The 20,337-nt window shown below is 39.4% G+C and overlaps 3 protein-coding genes across 4 annotated transcripts; 1 reads left to right on the top strand and 2 right to left on the bottom strand.

Moving 5' to 3' along the window:
• Positions 1 to 285: 285 nt before the first annotated feature.
• On the bottom strand, positions 286 to 10,536 carry LOC111328464 (uncharacterized). 2 transcript variants are annotated; one of them, XM_088730958.1, is made up of 7 exons: positions 10,048 to 10,536; positions 5,268 to 9,337; positions 3,593 to 4,234; positions 2,682 to 3,224; positions 2,121 to 2,391; positions 1,397 to 1,641; positions 286 to 887 (listed from the first exon to the last, which is right to left on the bottom strand). In XM_088730958.1, exons 2-7 carry the CDS (start codon positions 5,458 to 5,460, stop codon positions 640 to 642), a joined length of 2,142 nt encoding a protein of 713 aa, XP_088587084.1. In that variant the 5' UTR covers positions 5,461 to 9,337; positions 10,048 to 10,536; the 3' UTR covers positions 286 to 639. The 2 variants fall into 2 exon arrangements, with proteins under 2 accessions (XP_088587084.1, XP_022788641.2); XM_022932906.2 differs by having other exon boundaries at positions 5,268 to 10,536.
• Positions 10,537 to 10,684: 148 nt separating this feature from the next.
• On the bottom strand, positions 10,685 to 13,419 carry LOC111328473 (small ribosomal subunit protein bS6m). The gene is made up of 3 exons (XM_022932917.2): positions 13,260 to 13,419; positions 12,981 to 13,120; positions 10,685 to 11,660 (listed from the first exon to the last, which is right to left on the bottom strand). Exons 1-3 carry the CDS (start codon positions 13,302 to 13,304, stop codon positions 11,477 to 11,479), a joined length of 369 nt encoding a protein of 122 aa, XP_022788652.1. The 5' UTR covers positions 13,305 to 13,419; the 3' UTR covers positions 10,685 to 11,476.
• A 31-nt stretch (positions 13,420 to 13,450) lies between these two features.
• Positions 13,451 to 20,299, top strand: LOC111328889 (uncharacterized). The gene is made up of 10 exons (XM_022933426.2): positions 13,451 to 13,537; positions 14,392 to 14,528; positions 14,627 to 14,719; positions 16,898 to 16,983; positions 17,264 to 17,316; positions 17,424 to 17,464; positions 17,979 to 18,048; positions 18,409 to 18,445; positions 19,364 to 19,427; positions 19,769 to 20,299. The coding sequence occupies exons 1-10, from the start codon at positions 13,489 to 13,491 to the stop codon at positions 19,925 to 19,927; spliced, it is 789 nt and encodes a 262-aa protein (XP_022789161.2). The 5' UTR covers positions 13,451 to 13,488; the 3' UTR covers positions 19,928 to 20,299.
• Positions 20,300 to 20,337: the final 38 nt, after the last annotated feature.

Here is a 20,337-nt window from a genome sequence, read left to right on the forward strand (position 1 = left end):
GTTAAGTCGTTCTTTTTCGGTCGTTTGTGATGTTTCTGTCGTGACTAAGTCGTTTGTATGGAGCGGGTAGTTGTTGACATCTGTTTAGGGGAGTCTGTTACTTAGACAACAATCATTCAGTTGACTCTGATGATGATTTCCGCACAGGTTGTCGAAACGTCAGTCACTACCATCGACAACAGTCCTTCTCAGGACTACACTCACCCGGACGATCAAACTACACCTTCAACACTCAGTTTGCCTATTATCACTCACTTGACTCTCTAATCATCCACATCTTACCGATACGATAACAAGTTTGCTCCTGTGTATTTTCAAATAAGCAACACTGATTTACACATTCACAAAAAACTACTCAGTTGAAATCGTTTAAGTTCGAATTCTATGGAAATCTCCTGAAGAAACTACAGTCAACAAATCAAGTAGATAATGTGACTATCAGCAGTATCTCTTACGGATCTAGGCCGGAATTTTTTTGTCACAAAACATCCCACTGAATCGTCCCATTAATTTTACAATGTGACAATGCTTCATTTTTCGTTGCAATTTATGGATCTGCATCAAAGTAATCTGATTATTAATAAAATGTCCCCTAAATAGTAAACCGAGCATGCTTGTGACCTCCATGATCCTCTCGGTTTATTGAAATGCGAGGGAGTAAGTAACGAGTCTCCCAAGGTCCCAAGCGTACAGCAGTCTCTCTTTGGGGTTATAATCCACCATGGAGTTATAGCCGTACTGGTTTATAAACCGTATGTTCGGATTCCAATGTTTTCCTGTTTTAGTGTCATAGGCAAAGTTTATGGTCGTGGGATTCCCGTTACAACTGTCAATACAGTAAATCACTCCACAGGCTACAAAAGCATTGCCAATTGACTGCATTGGTTCTGTGACAAACAAGAAAGTAGGACAAAATGAGTAGCAATAAATAGACGAATGGTTAGAAAGTCGGTGACCGCCGTTTCATGTACTCAAATAAGAAAATCATTCTCAAAAAATGATTTCCGCCAGTCTGATTGAAATACGAGACTGGTATTATTAGAGGAACTTCTCTCCAAGATCTAGGTACGAGTTTCCTTGGGGTCTTGATGTTTCCACGGGGTCTAGACGATATCTACTTATTTATCTGGAATGCTTATAACAGGTACTAATGGTTTGTCGCACGGCGAATGGTTGTCTTGTAAATTACCCATTGAGGGTGATTTACATGTGGGCCTTTTATGAGATCAATTATTATGAGATCCAATTCATTCTTCTTGGAGGATTGAAATAATCAGGTAATAAGCCCACTGACCTAAGCCACAGATCCAATTTATTTCTTTCGAAGGTAAAATGAAAATATTATGCCCAACAATATTGGTCGGGACTTCCAATAATTTCTCCATATCTCTTTTACCTGTGTTCAAGGCCCACGTTCGCGTTATTCGGTTGCTATTTACGTCGATTTTTGCCGCTTTCAGACGTTTGTTGTTACTATAACTTCCCCACAACACCCACAATCCATGCTCATCAACTGCTAAGTCCACTCCACTGTATCCACCCCACTGGTAGTGGGTCCCGGGTGTGAAATCACTAAGTGTTACAGTGCCCTCGAGACGCTCTGTCTGCAGATTATACCTGTTTATGTAAGATGTTCCAGCTCTGTAACGAGAAGGGGAAGAGATTTTGAACGAAGATTAAAAAAAAAAAAGATCGGGCCTTATTCCTCAGCCCTTTAAATAAGCAGTTGTATGGTTACACCTCTCTTTGCTTAATCAAGGGAAGGTTTTTAGAACTTAGCATAAGAAACCTCTGAGACTGCTCTGAAGAATTTCAGAAAAATAAAATGCATTTTCATAGCCTGTTTTTTTTTTAGTAAACTTTCTTTTAATTACTACAGTACGATCTAACTGTGAATTTGCAATTAAAAGACTGTTATTCTGGAATTATGAAGATCAAAGGAATTTAAACCTAGTTTTCCGGTTAAATATCAACAAATATGTCGTTAAAATGTGCAGCTCCAATTCATCTACTCGTACGTTTATTGAAATGCTATCTTTGCAAATAGAAATAGCTACGGAATATTTGCTGCTCGCAAATTAAGGTGAGTTTTAGGATGAAAACCCAGAATGTTGCCTAACCTGTTGTAGTAGAGGTATGACCCATATACCACTGCTCCCGTCCCGTGCCAGTTGTGAGGCAGACTGTACTGTTTACGAGTCACGCCTATCTTTAACTTTGCTATGTTTTCATATTCTTCAACCACCTTTCTACCAGAATAAAATTTCATTACAAATATGGTGTCTTTTCCCATAACTCCAAGCGGGTCCTTCATCCAGGCTCCTTGAGTGGTCCGTCGTGAAAGATGAAGGACAGGCGTACCAACAGTCTTTATGACTGCTGGACAGCTTTCTAGAAAACGAACAGGAAATTGATTTTAAAAAATGCACAATTTTTTATTTAATATGCACCGATGTTTGACTCATTATCACTTCGAGGACGATGAAGGCTTCTGCTACATGGCATTTCACTTGTTTTCGAACAAACCGCAGAGCCCGGACTAAAAGAACACCTTGATATGGTGTATCAGTTATTCACGTGCCCTTCCCAAGTCTATGGTCAGTTATATTATGTTGAGATGATTCTCTGAGTTGATAGTTCACTTTGTAGTGGGTCAAAAGGCACCGCCATGTTTATCTAACCTTTAACTTTCACAGCAGTGGAAACCTCGGTGAAACGTTTTCCTGCTATTGTAGCAATACACGTATAGTTTCCAGCATCTTGACGCTGTAGATCTGTGATAACCAGTCCTCCCTTTGATATAAAACTCCTCCCCGCGGGCAGTTCGCCTTCTTGTCTTTTCCAGCTAATCACTGAGTGCCCATCTCCAGTTACACTGCAGTTCAGCTTCAAAATTTTCCCGGGATATGCTGTTACTCTCTTTGGCGGTTTAAATATAAATTTTGGAAGAGAGACCACGAAAAGCAGAGTTTTTCCTACAGCTCTACCACGAAGGTTTGACGCCGTACATACATAGTTGTCAGAATCATTGCGGCGAACGTCCAATATTGTCAGCGTGCTGTTGTTGTTGTTCAACTGAACTCTTCCTTGTGGTAACTGACCAAACGGTCTGAGCCATTTGACATCTGGCCGTGGATGCCCTGTCACGTGACAGGTTGGAAGAGTTGTGTTGCTTCCTGTAATGGCGTACATTGGTCCAGGATTGAGAAAAATACGCGGATGAACTAGGAGAGAAAAAGAACATGATGAATTAGTTATGTGCTAAAACAAGCTATTCTCTCCAATCAACAGATGTCCATGAATAATTTTAGTAATACAGATTCATAATCTATGGGATGTATTAAACGTGCATGTCATTTATCCAAGAGCTTATCCCTCAGCATTAGGCACATTAATAATTGAAGCTGAACTTTCTTCTCCGCGCAGCAAATGGTGGGACTTACTCTATCCTTTGTCGTATTATATTTTACATTTTAGCTATCATTAATTAGACATGTAACGAGGAAAAAACCATCGATTCTGGGTCCATTCTTTATGAGAAATTTAATCCCTGAAGATGTAGAGTAGGAGTTCAAGTGACGCCTAAACATACCATTTACTACCAGTCGAACCACTTTCTGAGCCTTTCCTAAGATGTTTGCCGCTGAACACTGATACAAGCCAGCGTCACCTTCTCTAATATTCCTCAATTGCAGTCGTCCTTCTGGCACCATCCTTTTCTCTAGTTCCAATCCATTGACTAGCTTATCCCACTTTATTGTTGGCTTGGGATTACCACTGACTGAGCACTGGAAAGTCGTTGATTCGGTCTCGTTCACAGTCCAAATTTCTGGAGAAACTACAACAGTAGGACTCGATATCGATTCCCCAGGCTCCCCTTTCATTCCCGACATGCCTGTCGCTCCTATATCTCCTTTCTCTCCTTTGGGTCCAGTGTCCCCCTTCATTCCAGAAGGTCCAATAATGCCTTGCTTACCGCTTTTTCCAGGTGATCCCATCAGACCTCTGTCTCCTTTGCTACCAGGTCTCCCTCTCTTTCCCCTCGGTCCAGGTAGACCGGGGGGTCCTGGTGACCCACGCAGGCTGGTATGACCATTTGACAGACTCAACTGAAGCCTACCGCTCGACAGAAGTTTGTTGATCTTCAGTAAGACTTCCGATGACTCTTTTTCTTCTGTTCTATTCTTTATTGGATCAGCGTTGCGCCTGTTCCGGTTGAATTTAGACTGAGACTCTAAGAAAAAGACAATATTTGCAAAACTAAAGTGTTAGAGTCTGCAGCCACTTGGTAATAAAACAAAGGCAGTGTACTCGACTTAAGATAAATGTCTGCCACCGAAATATACATGTTAAACTTGGAAAAAATCGAGCTGTTTTTATTTCCTCTGCCCTTCCCATTGTAGATGGAACGATGTGGTGCAAGTTAAAAAGTAGATTTGAGGATTAATTTGTTTTAAGTGAGTATTTGTCTGATTATCATATCAAGGAAAGATTAATTAAGAGTAAATAACTTGGACAGCGAAACGAAAGTTTTTACGTGCTTCTATAACATCAAGGTCAACAATGTCATTATAAGCATTACCGGAAATTGTCAGTTTTAGATATCATCTTTGCCACTCAGTAGAGCTGGTCAGAACCAGAATGTATGATCTTTGTTTTGATGCTCGTCTTGATTAAACAAAAAAGGTGTGGAGACTAAAGAAACTCACGTAAAAGTATCAAATGAATTGGTAAATTGTTGCCTTAGTGGCCAACACCCTCAAGCTGCTTTATATGGGATTACCACTCAGTGCTTAGAACAATGTTTCTAATCTAAGTGTTATTAAAAAACCGTTCTTGAAACCAACACAGCTTGAAAGCTCTAGTGCAACACTGGTCATAAACAGTGATGCAGTAACCCGACTCTCCTGGCCTCGTCACGAGATCCGGTTCAAATTTTAAAGTTTCATTGGCTTTCGATGACTCGCTTTACACATTGCTACATTTGAACAGTATATTAGTCTAACTGGCTGGGAGTTAAATGCTGTTTCTCGTTTTGTTCAGTCACATTTCAAGCCATTCTATAAACCTCTAACGGAAATTATGGAAATACAATGGAATGTTCTAAGTAATGATCCGAACTAGGCTTTTAATTTTGATTTGAATAGTCTTCAGTCGCCCAGTCTCCTTCGATTTTTGCCACTCGTTGGCAAAGCGGTAAAATTGTCTAATAGAACGTCAAGTTTGAGTCGTATTCAAAGTAAACATGTGTTTGAGAGGACACTTACCCGTAGCCAAACTCTGTGCGAACTGTTCGTCGGTTTTGACGGTAGCCAAGGCATCTTCAAGAGCACCAATTTTGTTCCTCTGACTGCTCAGTTCCACTTCAAAACGTAAAAATCCAGCGCAGTAGAACAAGACAGATAGAACGGAAATTACTGATGCGAAAGAAGGACAGCTATTTTGTGTACTTGCTTTCATTATGGCGAATCAAAAGTCTTCGGAGAGTTGGCAATCCGTTTGACAAAATTTGCTGTTGTGTATCAGTCGAGTCACTTGATACTCTACACAGCACATCAGGAGAAAAACTTGGCAAGTTAACAATGATTTTCTCTAAAGTAATCAATGCTTTGGGATGAGATAAGGTCTGTCATTTATGGGTGAGAAAAGGTCAACAGGCAAACTTAACAGCTGGTGGAAGGAAACTTTCCGTGAAAACCTATCTTTCTTCGGCAATAACGCTCATCTTGTCAAATTGCTAATTTTGACAGCTGTAACGGTGGCGATATTAATCAATTGAAATTGATTTATCTATCTATTTAAACTCATCTTTCTTTTTAGCTGACTCTATTTCTGCTAGTACCACTTTTAGAGATATCCAGAATAAAATTGCAGTTTCATTTGGTTTAGGAAGGGGCCGCCATCAAATTGTCTGTAGGTATCTACTATCCAAAGGGGCATTGAAACATTTTTCTCTGAGGATTACCAAAGGAACCTTAACATTATTCCTTTTTTCTATTTCTTTATTTGTTATCCTCCCCGGAATCAAAAATGTGTCCCATCTTGTTAACACGTTCCCATTTTCAGCTAAGTTAAGTTTAAATTTTACACGCGCCCATCGTGATTATATCACCATGTAAAAAACAATAGAAGCTAACGGTCAGCTTTTGTCGCTCTTCAGGGCAACTGAAAGGCAACAGATACTTGTTTAAGAAATTTTTTTCCAAGCTTCCCTTCAAATGGTAAAAAAAAAAAATCGTGAAGTTAATCAAATAAAATTATTACAACGCACCTTTGCCAGTCAGCGATTTCAGTAGCAAATTACCATTCATTTATATCTCGTACTGAAGAAAGGAAGTAAACTTACTCTTTGTGTTCTAATCAATTCTGATTTATAGTTATACAAGAAGTATTCATAATTTTCAAAAATTGCATACCCTTTGCCAGTTAGACTCTTTTAAGGTTTTAAAATAAAGCATGGGAGACACTTTCTAGAGGGTCCACAATAGGTTTGGCGGGATGTGGGATTTGGCTATTTTTCGTGGTGATGTTCGGGATGAGCTGAAAACAGAAGCGGGATGCGGGAATTTTAACAGCCAGCGGGAGCTGGATTTCCTATTTTTATGGGGATGGGATTCGGGAATCGCAAGGAAAAAATAGCGGGATACGGGAATTTAGTTTTGTCTTGATTAAAAATTCATTAGCGTTGACTGAAAACGAAAAAGGTTCTTAAGTGTGTATACCGCCTTTGTAGTCAAGCTGAGTGTCAAAGGAAGTGAAGCCTGTCAAATTTTGCCCATTATCACTATTTTGTGTTGTTCGTCTTTCCCGGTTTTACTATTTCCGCCGCTTTCGTCACTCGGAAAGAGGTGTCAAATCACTGAGGTTAGAAGTCACGTTCGTTAAGATGTCTAAGATCCTGCACTCATTCCTGTTTTGTTGACGGATTTGACCTTTTCTGCTTTTGCCTGGATGGACCTGTCGGACCTGGACGATCCTTTGGACTGTGCGTTTCCTATTAAAGTAAGTCTGGGCACAGTATGGCCACACCAGAGCTGATAGAAGTGGACAATGTGGTAGACATCATAAATTGTGTGGCTTTATATTACGAGAAAGGTGCCAGTGGTAATGCGTTTCTTCGGAAAGAAAAATTTCGAGCTCCCAAGCAGCAGTTGTACAGTACCAAAACGAAAGGGGAAACGTCGGATAGATGGCCATCTTAAATAGTGACATTTATATTTCTCACCGTCAAGGCATCGAGAAAGTTTCATTATCAACATATTTAAGAGCACGGATTATTTCTTCCGGTCCAGACTACTGTTCCTTGGCTCCCTCCATTGCGGTTTACAAAGATGGTTTGGTCTATTCAGATCCGCAATCGCATCGCATCCTGCACTGGATCAGAAATGAGGAAAGAGTGAATGTGTTTGCATGTACCGGTGCAGAAGGCACCAGAGATGGCTTGGCTTCGCGTGCTGAATTCTACCAACCTGCTGGACTTTGTGTGGATTTGACTAGGTCTTGTTTTTATGTGATGCCCGAACCAACTGTATCAAGGTATTCACCACTCTGCATGAAACCGCTGCATTTCTAGATGCAGTCGGAAAGATATACAAGGCTTTCTCCGTCCACGAGCAGCATGCAAAGTACGAGCTTTGCAATCTACAAGATGCCGTTACACTGCTTAAAGAAACGTTGCAATATCTTCGCCAAAACCAGGCCTTGATTCGCGGTGAAATCCAAAGCTTGCCAAGGTCCCTTAAAGGACCACAGGGAAATGTGGCTGAGAAGACAATAGAGTCTGTTTCATTCTGGCCTTCAGAGACTTTAGGACCTGTTAGCGCCAATGGGTTGTACTTGGACCAACCTCCTGAGCTGCATGACATTAGATGTAGAGAACTGTCACTCTGTGGTCCATCAGAAATCACCTTTATGCACTGCCCTTGAATATGCCAGGAATTTCGGAAACGCAGTCAAGGAAAGTGTAAAGAAGACAACAAACTGGACGGCATTTTATTATACCAACCCAAACTCGTGGTATCCCGTTCCAGACCGCGCAGCGGCACTCATTGAAATTTCATTAGCACTACAAATTCCAGCTGGGGTAATAAGTGCCCAAGACGCCCAGCTTATGGGGCAATGGGCACATACCTTTGGGGCTGCAGTTAGTCAAAGAACCGTCCGACAAGAAACGACCATGGCAAGGGCTGGAACGCTCCCCGATTTCTTGTACGAGAAAGACATTGTGCCAGGGGAAAGCGTTGACCTAACAGGAGATGTCGGCTTTCCTGACGAATATGATACAAGTAGCAGTGCGGAAGAAGAAGAAACCGAAGACCAAGTAGGAGAAGGATCTATAAGGGTCGCCACTTTGGATGGTGAAGCAAACTTCCTGCTTGGAAGGGTGTCCGCATTTGGTCGTGCTGTTAGATTTAATAGCAGGTTTATGTTTTCTTAAAAGAGACCAGTGTGTCTATATACAATTTCCATGTCCTAAACTCGATGTAAACAATTGACAGAATTGGCTTTATCGCCTGATGGAAACTAGCAGCAAAGCAGTCGAATCTTCGTAAGACAGACAGATAACATCAATCTATCTAATTCCAAAAATACTGGTATCGAGGTAAACATGTACCGATGCGAGGACCAAAAAATAATTAAGCAAAACAGAAAATAAAGTTATGGTCGCTAATTGTGATGTTGAGAACCTGGACCATCAAAACCGACAATTGATAGAAGGTAAGTCATAATGCCTATTTCAATGATCAAGCAAAACATGTCAATAACTCGTAAAAAAATGGGGCGGGATCGGGATCCGGGCGTAAAAAGGGGCGGGATGGCGGGATTGGGAAGAAAAAAATGCGGGAAAGCGGGATTTGAGAACTCCTATTGTGGAACCTCATACATTTATAGTTTCCAGCATCCTGACGCCATACATCTGTGATAACTAGTCCTTCCTTTGATATAAAACTCCTCCCGGCGGGAAGTTGAGTTCCTTGTCTTTTTCAGCTTATCACTGGGTGCCCGTCTCCAGTTACACGGCAGTTCAACTTCAAGCTTTTCCCGGGATGTGCTGCTACTCTCCCGGGTGGTTTAACAATAAAATTTCGGAAGAGAGACCACGAAAAGCAGAGTTTTTCCTACTGTTCTTCCGAGGTTTGATGCCGTACACATATAGTTATCAGAATCATTGCGACGAACGTCCAGTATTGTCAGCCTGCTGTTGTTGCTGTTCAACTGAACTCTTCCTTGTGGTAACTGACCAAACGGTCTGAGCCATTTGACATCTGGCCGTGGTTGTCCTGTCACGTGACAGATTGGAAGGGGTATGTTGCTTCCTGTAATGGCGAACATTGGTCTAGGATTAAGAAAAACACGCGGATGAGCTAGGATGAAAATTGATCATGTGCGAACATAGGTTATTTCCTACCCACAAACGTTCAAGAATAATTTTGGTACTCCGGATCAATAATGTATGTTCTAAATCATACATTCATGCCACTTTCTGAGCGCTTAACTTGCAGCATTGGGTAAATGAAAGCAGCCCGGCGAACCTTTTCTTATGCACTCGATGGGTGGTTGAAACTCTTAACTAATCGTTTGTTGCATATTGTACTACATCCATTCTGAAATCACCTTTTTCTGCCCTCAATTGCGTCTTCTTCTCAGCGAATCAGAATGCTTTATCAAGATACAACCAATCAGATTTCAAGCTTTGTTTAAAGACACCAATCAAATTGTAAGGAAACGAAAAACAACTTTAATTTGCAACTTTCTACAAATCAGCTCATTACTGGATCAATAAAATATTTGAATATACTGAAAAATCCTATATCTGACGACTGAATTTTGTGATTTCAAAATGGATGTACATTGTGTTATTTGAACTGAGTGTAGTGCAATTTTGGTCTGAAATCATACGTGATTTCAAATCACGCATACGGTTTCAAACCACATTGCATTCCATTCAGTTCAATCACCATTTTTAATCAAGCATACAATGAAGAAGGAACATTTTATAAGAGCCTGAAGATATACAGCAGACATTTAAGTGACGACTGAACATACCATTGACTTCCAGTCGCACTATTTTCTGAGATTGTTCTAAGATGTTCACCGCTAAACATTGATAAATGCCAGCGTCACCCCATACAATATTTCTCAATTGCAGTCGTCCTCCTGAAACCGTCGATTGCTCTTTTGCCGATCCATTTAACAGTCTCACTCTGCTCCACTTAATTTTCGGCTTGGGATTACCACTGATTGAACACCAGAAAGCCGTTGATTCAGTCTCGTTCACCATCCGAATTTCAGTAGTAACTTCAACAGTAGGCCTTGAAATCGATTCAGCAATACCTCACGGTACTCAGGGAGGAAATACGAGAGTAGAGTTTGCGTATTACCTTGAGTTCTTCATGAAAAGATTTGTAAGTTAAGGGCCGATGTTGCTTTAAAGATAAAAAGTGTTTACTTGCTTTGCTTGAATGTTCTTTAACTGTATTTAGGCCTGCACGAGCCGATCTTTGGCCTACTTATGATGTAATGTTCCTCTTCCTTTTCCGAGTAAAAGAAGTAGCGACGACGGAAGGAGAATGCTCACAATCAACACTTCAGCTACGCGTAAGAATGATTATCATGAATACAGAAAGTTTTAAAACGCATCAAAATAAAGGAAGAAAGACAATCATGAGTTGGACTCGTTCGATAGATCAACAAACATAAATCACGTGTTTAAAAATTTCAAGCAATAGTCAAGCCTAACTTTTTCCCATGTTTGTATACATGTATGATTTATCTTAACCCGATAGCAGTTATCATAACAACACAAAAAAAAGGTTCACTTGCTTTTCACTTCATTAAAAACCTTTCTTTAAGGTTTTGTAGATATTATTTTCAAATATATTTTTTTCATATCCATATAATAACAAAACCGATTTCCTGCTTGGGTATCCCTTATCCCTCGGGCATCCTTTAAGTGTCCCGAGATGAAAATCTATCAACACACAGCCACAGAAGAAATAATAAAATTTCCTGCCTTTTAAAGCAACTCTATTTAACCCTTTTACCCCCACAAGTAACCGAAAAAAAAAGGAATTTCTTCTTGCAAAATAAATACATTTTCAAGCTAAAAGTTCACAGAGAAAAGACAAATATCAACCATGGGATTGTCTGATTTTACACCAAATTTTCAGAACTAAACTTTAAAGAAGTGTATGGCAGACAGTAAAAGGGAATGAGTTTTGAATATTGGAAGTGAAAGGATCTAGAATCCAGGCTCGCACCCAATCCACCAATTACCCATCTCAAGCTTACTGCTACTTCTCAGTCCTTACTTTAAATTTGACACATTTTTATAATGAAACACTCAACTGGAGTGTAAGAATTTACACCAACCAACAGTTCTCCAAGAATGAATGCAAATTTCAATAAAAAAATGAGCCACTATGAAACCCTGCTGACATTTGTGCGCGAGTGTGTACAAGTGCAACTGGTGTAACTATTTGTTAAAGGGAGGATTGTAACTGTTCCAGCACTCTAAAGTGTTAATTGCTTTTTTCTTGGGTTCATAGCAGCTTCTAACTTTTACTATTCTTGGTCGTACGAGGTCCATGTCTGTTTCCAGCTCATGTTTCAGTTCTTTGACTCCATCTGCTCCCAAAATAAAGTTGATTAAGAAGTATCTGAAAAAAAAGGTGAAGAGAGAGAGGGATGAAAAAAAAAAAGCTTAAAAGCTAAACTCTGGGTTACTGGTCAGCTCCTTTATGTATAAGGAGAGTTGAAAAGTCAGATTAGTTATTAGTGATCAGTCATGTTATTTTTTTTTTTCAGGTAGCATCACAGTCTGTGCAGCACCATACTTGTGCAATAATTACTAAATTTTGTTTGTATTTTTTTTTTTATGAAGTAACATTGCCTATACCTTCTGTGAAAATTTTAAGGTAAATTAACAAATCTAGTGCTTCAGGGTTATACTTGGTACAGTAACTAAACTATGCGAGTGGTGGGGTTGATTCCCTCAAGCCACCCTGTGCTGTCCCATTATACATCAGACTTGTTTACCAGCCACAATTCTGGAAATGAACCAGCAGTCCTCCACAGGAGAGACCAGGAGGGACAGCAGATAACACCAAAGAGAAAGGCAGAAAGCACCTCTACAAAAAGCTTCAACACCCCTTCCCCTGGGCATTTGATCATCATCTATGCCCTGGAGTAGGGAATTTCAACCTTGCCTGATTGGGGTGGCTTGGGAATTTGAATTTGAAGAGTCAAGCCTTTTTCACAGGATACAAGTGTTACATCTAAAAATATAGAGTGTTTTGAGTTCTAGGTCACTTTGCTAGGTCACTTTCACAAGAAAATGACTGAGAAGAAAATGTCTACAAGGTCTAGGTTTCAATGCTCAGTCTTAACCAGGGTTTTGTGTACACAGACCAAATGCAACAAGGTGTGACCAGCCATTCCCCAAAGCAAAATAGTTCATTTTACAGTTGCCTGCTTGGTTGCCAAGCCTTTGAACAGGAGTGAGGCTAAGGGTGACCTTGTTATGGTAAAGACATTGCTGCTATTCAAATGTAGATTACTTTGTTATCATGCTAACTAGATACTAGTCTCTATCACAACAAGGTCACCTTCAGCCTCACTCCAAATCAAAGGCTTGGCAACTAAGTACAAAACTGTAAAATGGCATATTGGGAATACTATAACTACTGTGCAAGGTTATGCAGCAAAATGCAGTTGGACAGGATAATTATCTGCAGGGCAGCTATTTCTTTGACTATCTGGCCAGATGGACAGAAAAAAAATTCATCAATTGATGATTTTGTTTCTTTCCCAGCTTGAATACTAGTCATTCAGCTGACATGATTTCCCACAACTTTTGAGCCCAACAAACAATATAACTGGTAACAATAGTCAACTGCTTCTGTTGTTAAGTAATGCAAACAAATATCAAATCAAATGTACGGTGAAGTTTCTTAAGCAACACGCTTGACTCTCGCTACCTTCCATGTGTATTCCACTCATGATGCGCCCTCATTCTGTGAGGCAGTTCTTGCTCTCCAAGATTTTCCATTTTCTTTACAACACCTCCTTTATTCATTATAAATAAAGCTGTTCGACGAAGCATGGAAGCGAAACCCTCCTGTCAAAATAAAAATGAGTGAGCACGCAAATGAATCCAACCTTAGACTATGAGCTATAAACTTTAAAAATATTATCCTATTTTGGTGCTGCAGTTCTTCAAAAAATCCTTGCCAAAGTAACTTGAGGGGATGGCTCACCTTTGTTAGGCGTTTCGCTATTAAGGCTAACTCGTACTCTGGCATTTTTGCCCTTAAGTATGGAGAAAAAGAGAGAAAATACACTTAAAGGTTCACTCCACCGACTATTGCATGTTCAGCGACGATGTAGTCAGAAAAACGTTAGTAGGAGCGGATCCCCAGCTGTCCATTATCTCCTTCATGTAAGAACACTTGTCGAGTACCGAACAGGTCTGGAAAGTCTGCTAAAATGTCTGAGCAAGAGAGATCATTTATTGGCAAAGTTGCATTGATAACAGGTACATCCTTAACTAAATCCTTACCTGTGAAATGATAGAATTTTACAAGAGTGGGAAATAGTGCGTTTGTTGGTAAATCACTCAAAGTCTACGTACGAGTTTACTATTTCAGATATTTCCCACCTGGATGGCCCACGTACGCGTGTCGGCATCTCGGGGCTTTAAGTTCAAACCTAAATGAAGTCAAGCAGTGAACTTATAGAGAACATTTTCTTTGAATTTATTCTCATCATTATGAGAATTATATAATATAAAGCTCTCACTTTAGGGAGAAAAAAGGAGATGTAAGCAAGTTTATCTTTCAAAAGAAGTAGATGCCCTGGGTGAGGCCCCAGTCAGGGGAGGGCGGGTGTGGTAGGTGTGTCCCACCCTTCCCTCCCCTCCCCACGTAATGTGCTGGTGACAGCCTCTTTGGTGGATTCAATTGTGGAATTTTCAAAAACAAACAGGTTAAAACAGATAAGTAGGATGGAATAGTTTGAAAATGAATCAGATTTAACACTGGTCTGATTGTATTTGGAAGGTTTTTCTTCAGACATTTTGTATAGGTCTAGTTACTTGATTTTGATTAAATGGCTGGATGAATATGACAGATAACTTTTGACTTTTTATGGAAATCAGGTGGAAGTTTAGGTATTGGTAGTTTGTATAGTATTAAATATGTTAATCAGTAGTTTCACTAGCAACCTTTGTGGCTTCCCTTGGTATTGATGTATGGGATCCTATGAAAATGGGTTCCCACTCCACTGATAAACAAACTCGTGATCAGTGGGTAAAAAAGAAAAAAAAAAAAAAAAAAAAGGAACAAAGCGTATGCAAGGGTGGGAATGAGTGTGACTTTTTATGGCAATCAGGTGGAAGTTCAGGTATTGGTAGAGGAGCAGTTCTTTTGTTGTCCAAACTTGGCTGCAGTGTGGCTTTTGGAGGAAGAAACAAAGAGGAACTTGACAAAGTGGTGGCCAAATGCAAAGAGACTAGAACTGATTCTCAGGTAACAACTGCAGCCTTGATTACCTGGGACAAATTGAGTTTGTTGGTATAAAAATTATTGTCCTTGTGGCTTGTGAAATGATATACTTTAATTTTTAGGTCCTGTCAGTGCAAGGGGATTTAGAGAAAGATGAAGATGTAAAAGCTCTTTTTGAAGCAACTATCAAAGAATTTGGAAAACTGGATATTCTGGTAAGTGTGTGTGAGTCTTTCCTGCTATAATATAAATGGAAAAATTGACTTTTTTATTATAGGAAATGTCTGCGAGGCCACTTACCTTTCTGAGCAGGACAGGAAACAACTTACCACTCGGCATACAGTCTCAGTAGGAGTAGTAATAAATTATTATACCTGTTTAGTGATAATGGAGTGATAATAGAACAATAAATATATCTCATTAGATGTTTTGGTGTGTAATATTGTTGAGTATTTTTACGAGTTGTGCAATATTTTGATGAGCACTTAGGGCAAGTCAGAATACAACCAGTGAGTATAAATATAAGGCAATACTACACACCAAAACATCTAATGAGTTTTTTATTATCCAATTGCTTTTTTTTCTGCCAAGTGTTTCTGCTCATCTCTCACACGGTGGAAAAAGCAAAGTGGATAAAGAAGCATAGCACAGAGAGCCAACTGGTTAAACAGCTTTCTTTACTGTTCAAAATAACCAACTGTACTATATCTGTCCTCTATTTGAGTGTTATTTGTACTCTACTTTGTGGAGTTGGGTAATAAGTGTGGTTTTCCGCTGGCTGAGGGACAAAAGAAGCAGAAAACGTTTTTCTCACATGCAGCTGGGAGAATGGGTTCAAGTGTGTGGGGGGTCTCCAGGTCACATGGCGTTTCAAGGATCAGTTCAGTTGTTTTGTTGCTTTCTGCCATTGCCTGACCTTCCCCACCCACCCACCCTCCATATGTTTTTAGGGATATAGGATTTCAAGTAGTGCCTTAGTTCCAGTTATTCGTGCATGTCAGTCTTCTATATCTAGTATGGAGGGGATTACTGGACAAAATTATTATTAGATTCTGTGTGAGGCATTATATTGTTTTGCATGGTTATATAGCCGGAGGTGCTATATCGTATCCGGTATGTTATCTTATCGTAATGGCGATGCCATTTTTGTCGTACCACATGCTGCTATATCGTGCCCAATAATGCTACATCGTATCCGGTGTGTTGTTGTATTGTAGGAGAGATGCCGTCTCATTGTACCTGATAATGCTATATTGTAGTCGATAATGCTATATCGTACCCGATGCATTGTTAGGTTGTAGCAGTGATGCCGTTTCATTGTACCATATGCTGCTATGTCGTACTCGATAATGCTATATCATAACCGGTGATGCTTTATCGTACCTCTAACTGGTCAGCGGCTTACACTTGAAGTGACGTCACGTGACCACTTGGATAAAAAGGTCAGCGTTTGTTATTTTAGGCTCATGGAGTGGCTTATCGTACTTTTTCTTTGAAAGACTTATTCCTGTAAATGGTGGGAAAGGTAATGATATGGAAGGCCAACGCCAGTCTCTGTTTGAATTGGTCTCCACAAATATCCCTCTAGCTCTGTTAATGCGTTTCTTAAAAGGGATGTGGTTCTTGCTACGAGATCTTGATCTGACATATCAATAGAATAAAGGAAAGAAACACACACTTAAGCTAAAATCTCTACTTGTCCAATACCGCATTTCAAGAGAAGTAAAAATCGAGAACTATCGCGTTCTAGAACACGTGATGTCAGTTTCGTACCAATTTCACCGTAAGCCGCTGACCAGTTAGACGTATGATAAAGCATCACTGGTTACAATATAGCATTATTGGGTACAACATAGAAGCATATGGTATGATGAAACGGCATCACTGCTACAACGTAACAATACACCAGGTATGATATAGCATTGTCGACTACGATTATAGCATTATCAGGTACGATGAGACGGCATCTCTGCTACTATACAATAACACACCGGATACGATGTACCATTATCGGGCACGATATAGCAGCATGTGGTACAACATAATGGCATCGCTATTACAATAAGAGAACATACCGGGTACGATATAGTACCTCCGGCTACATAACCATGCAGTACGATATAATGCCTCACAGCACACGATCTAATAACAATTCTGTCCAGTATTCCCCTCCATAATCTAGGCTCAGTTTCGGCTGTTTTGTTATTGTTGTAACCCCAATGGTTCATCGTGTTGATATAATAAAGGTCGGGCTGCATGGTCGGCTTGGCATGGCTCCCAGTTGTGTGTGAGAAGAGAATAATTATCACCCAGGGAAACATTTGATTTGAATGACATGATCACTAATGCCAATTAATAACCCCAATAACCATAAATATTTATTCTCCGTGCAGGTCAACAATGCTGGAATAGTTATACCAGGGACTATAGAAACAACAACACTGGAAGATTTTGACAAGGTTATGAGAATTAATATGAGGTATTTCAATTAATTTTTTTTTCTGAAGTCCTTTTACACATTGTTGTATCACAAGTGCACCAGATTTCAGTCAAACACAAGATGAAATAGAGCGTTAAAAAATTGTTGCCAAGGTGTGCAGGGTAACTAAAAAACTTGGAAGATAAAAAGTTATTAAGCAAATTTCCCTACTTTTTTGAATTTTTTTTTTTAAACACTCTTTGAATGCAGTCTTCCTTGCTTTTTACATGTGATTATATTATTAGTCAAATAAATTGTCATTTCTGGGCTTACCATTCAGGGCTGTGTTCTACCTGACATCACTGGCCGTGCCTTATCTCATTCAAACACAAGGTAACAATGTCATCGTCATGAAAATTCACAGAAATTAAAGTATCGGATAATGGACAAAAAATTTATGACAGAATGAAATATTTAATACTTTGTTATTCTTGCTCTAGGTTGCATTGTGAATGTTTCCAGTGTAAATGGCATGAGATCGGTGAGTTCATATATATATATATAAAATTACTGACTAACAGTTACTGATTAGCACTGGTTCTGGTTCTATTGGGAAATTTATGTGCATTTTTGGATCAGTTTTTTTCATGTATTGTTTTATTACCTGGGTGTATACCTGGTTTCAAAGGTACAGTTATTGTAAGAATACCCTTTTGATTTGCAGAAAAATAATTTCTCCACCATATTTGCTTCTTGCTTAAAAGCCAAGTATATATAACAGTTTTATGTATTTACTTATTTATTAGCAATATTTATGCAGGCTAGTTCAGTTCAGCTTCAAGCTGGTTTGAATGAGGAACTGTAAATTATTTGCAGATTGCATTAGAAATAAAGAGATTGAATGTGTCTTGATTTTTCTGTCTGGTAGATGGACATCTTCCAAGATGCCTTTTATTGATGGGCTTGCCATGCAACAGTGTGTTGTGTGACAAGCCTAAGCAAGAGCTGTTAAAAAAAAACAGAGAATCCTGAGTGTTTTTTGTCTTTCACTGTAGTTTCCTGGAGTGCTTGCCTACAACATGTCTAAAAGTGCTGTTGATCAATTTACAAGATGTGTAGCTCTTGGTGAGTGTGACCCCCCCCCCCAAAAAAAAAAAATGGCACAAGATATATGTATTCACAAACCACTTTTATGCAGCATCATAGCTTTTGTGAGTCCAGTGATTCAGTCAAGGTCAAATTAATTAGCTATTCTTTATGTCATGGTCCTGTTATCTTAAATATGACGTGACAAAGTATCTTAGTTTGGTTTGGCAACTTATAGAAGCAGCAACATATACAGAAACAACACTTTTTTTATTTTAAGTTATATTTTTATATTTTCTCAGCTTAATTTTAGAGCAAGAGGGTATTTAAAAGAAAAATTATAGAGTATCTAAGTGGTACAGAAAATTTCCTCAAATATTTTTGTCTTGTGATTTTCAGAACTTGCATCAAAAAACGTTCGATGCAACTCAGTCAAGTAAGTAATTTGTAATTCAGTTAACCAATCAGGGGCTCAATTAGTAACAGATCAAAGTAGAATCAAAATGTCATGCACAAACAAGGAAGTAACAAAACTTAAACTACCTTTCCTTGAGATAACTTCCTTACTCTCTCCCCATCCCCATTTAAGTGAAGTGTATCAATAAAACATGGTCGTGGAGCCATTTTGAAATGACTCTCCTGTAACAATTTTGAATGAAGTGTGAGAATTAATCTAGGAGTGCTCTGTTTTTGCTTTACTTCACTCAGTGGTTGAGAAAACTTGCACCACTCTCTGAACCAATCAGTCGCAAAAATAGGTAAATCCAATCACAACTTGTTTGCTCACGTTTTCCCGCGCTTTAGGCAGTTTGGGCAGTTTAACTTTGAGTTTTCATTGGCTTTTAAAGATATTTGCTTTTTACTTCTCAGCTGTTGTTCCCTCTTTTGTTTTGGGACACTCAATCGAAAATGCTGTCAGTAACCAGGGTTGTATTTGTTTTGCCTTACCTTACTTACTGGCCAAGAAAATTTAGGCTGCCTTCTCATTTACACTGGAGGCAAACCTCACATTTTATCGCGCTTCAGATAGTTTGCTAGTTTGTACGGTGTGATTTGTTTGGTTCCTTGAGAAGTTTTCTTTTGTTCTCATTGGTCTTCATGATCTCTTTGGTTTTGACTCAACGAAACTCGGTTGTAGTCTTACTCTAACATCTAGTAACGTTCTGCCCCTTAAGACAGGGTAGGTTATCGGTGTCAGAGAATTTTTTTTTATATTGCTATAAAAAGTCGTGAATGCTTCAACGATCAAATTGTAAAAAGGAAAGAAAAGCGTTCTTAAAGAACAAAGAAACATACAAACTTGCAAAAGAATGGAAGTGTTGTTTTCTCTCTAATCTTCAGTTTTCGTTTGCAGCCCTGGAGTAATAATCACTGAAATTCATAAACGGGGAGGTATGGATGACGAGGCTTACGCAAAGGTAAATTTATCCTCCACCAGAAGTCACACATCATGTATGTTACCTGATTACTTCTCCAGTGATGTCGCGAGTTGACCAAAGCTGTAGGCGAGGTGACTTATGGTGTCACTTCCCTTTTAGGCCGAAGTTCAACATTGTTTGGGAGTAGAGAGGGCAAAGAACTAAGAAAATCAAAGGCCTCCGTCAAAGGACCTTTTTTAACTCAGCTTCACAGGGACTTTTGCCACTGATTGTCGTTTCAACGTCCCAAGGCCAAAAACTGATACGTTTGTATTCGGTGCATTTTATGGTCTAATTTGTGTTGATTTAATTTCAAACTTTTTATTTGTTCTTTTGTGCAGTTTCTCGAACGTTGTAAACAAACTCACGCCTTGGGAAGACCAGGAAATGTGGATGAAGTATCGAGTGTGATCGCTTTTCTGGCATCAAGTGAATCCTCGTTCATGACTGGTGCTTCACTGCCTGTCGATGGAGGAAGACATGCCATGTGTCCGAGATAAAAGAAATACAAACTGAATACTCCTGCTTGTAAATGAAGAGTAAAACTTGTTAAATTTCCTTGGGAGGGAAGAGTGGAAAATTTGAATAGAAGGATACGTCTCTGTAACTGTGGCTTTATATGCAGAACTCAACATTATTAAGGGGTTACGGAAAAGAATCCGATCCCACCAACGCGTCGGCCAACACGTCAGAAGTAGGGACCTTAGATAGTAGGAACATGTTGGTAATGTGTCGGCCGACGCGTTGGTGGGATCGGATTACTTACCTTTACTGATAAAGGAATGTCAATGATGAGACAGTCATGATTTGCATTCAAACCGTTTTTTCAAACTGGCAGTGACAAATTAAAATAAAACCCGATTTTTCATTGTGCATCAGAAACGGTGGTGTGATATCATTATGATTATAC

The sequence above is a fragment of the Stylophora pistillata genome, chromosome 8, assembly GCF_964205215.1.
Source record: "Stylophora pistillata chromosome 8, jaStyPist1.2, whole genome shotgun sequence".
Lineage (NCBI taxonomy): Eukaryota > Metazoa > Cnidaria > Anthozoa > Scleractinia > Pocilloporidae > Stylophora > Stylophora pistillata.

Excerpts from the sequence above, each read along its gene's own strand:
- LOC111328464 (XM_088730958.1), bottom strand. The coding sequence starts at position 5,460 with ATGAAAGCAAGTACACAAAATAGCTGTCCTTCTTTCGCATCAGTAATT. Across the intron at positions 4,235-5,267 it reads CGCACAGAGTTTGGCTACGG|AGTCTCAGTCTAAATTCAAC; the intron begins GTAAGTGTCCTC and ends TCTTTTTCTTAG. Across the intron at positions 888-1,396 it reads AACGTGGGCCTTGAACACAG|AACCAATGCAGTCAATTGGC; the intron begins GTAAAAGAGATA and ends TGTTTGTCACAG.
- LOC111328473 (XM_022932917.2), bottom strand. The coding sequence starts at position 13,304 with ATGCCAGAGTACGAGTTAGCCTTAATAGCGAAACGCCTAACAAAG. Across the intron at positions 13,121-13,259 it reads TAGCGAAACGCCTAACAAAG|GAGGGTTTCGCTTCCATGCT; the intron begins GTGAGCCATCCC and ends TTATTTTGACAG. Across the intron at positions 11,661-12,980 it reads GAGTGGAATACACATGGAAG|ATACTTCTTAATCAACTTTA; the intron begins GTAGCGAGAGTC and ends CTTTTTTTTCAG.
- LOC111328889 (XM_022933426.2), top strand. The coding sequence starts at position 13,489 with ATGTCTGAGCAAGAGAGATCATTTATTGGCAAAGTTGCATTGATAACA. Across the intron at positions 14,720-16,897 it reads TTGGAAAACTGGATATTCTG|GTCAACAATGCTGGAATAGT; the intron begins GTAAGTGTGTGT and ends TTCTCCGTGCAG. Across the intron at positions 18,446-19,363 it reads GTTCGATGCAACTCAGTCAA|CCCTGGAGTAATAATCACTG; the intron begins GTAAGTAATTTG and ends TTTCGTTTGCAG.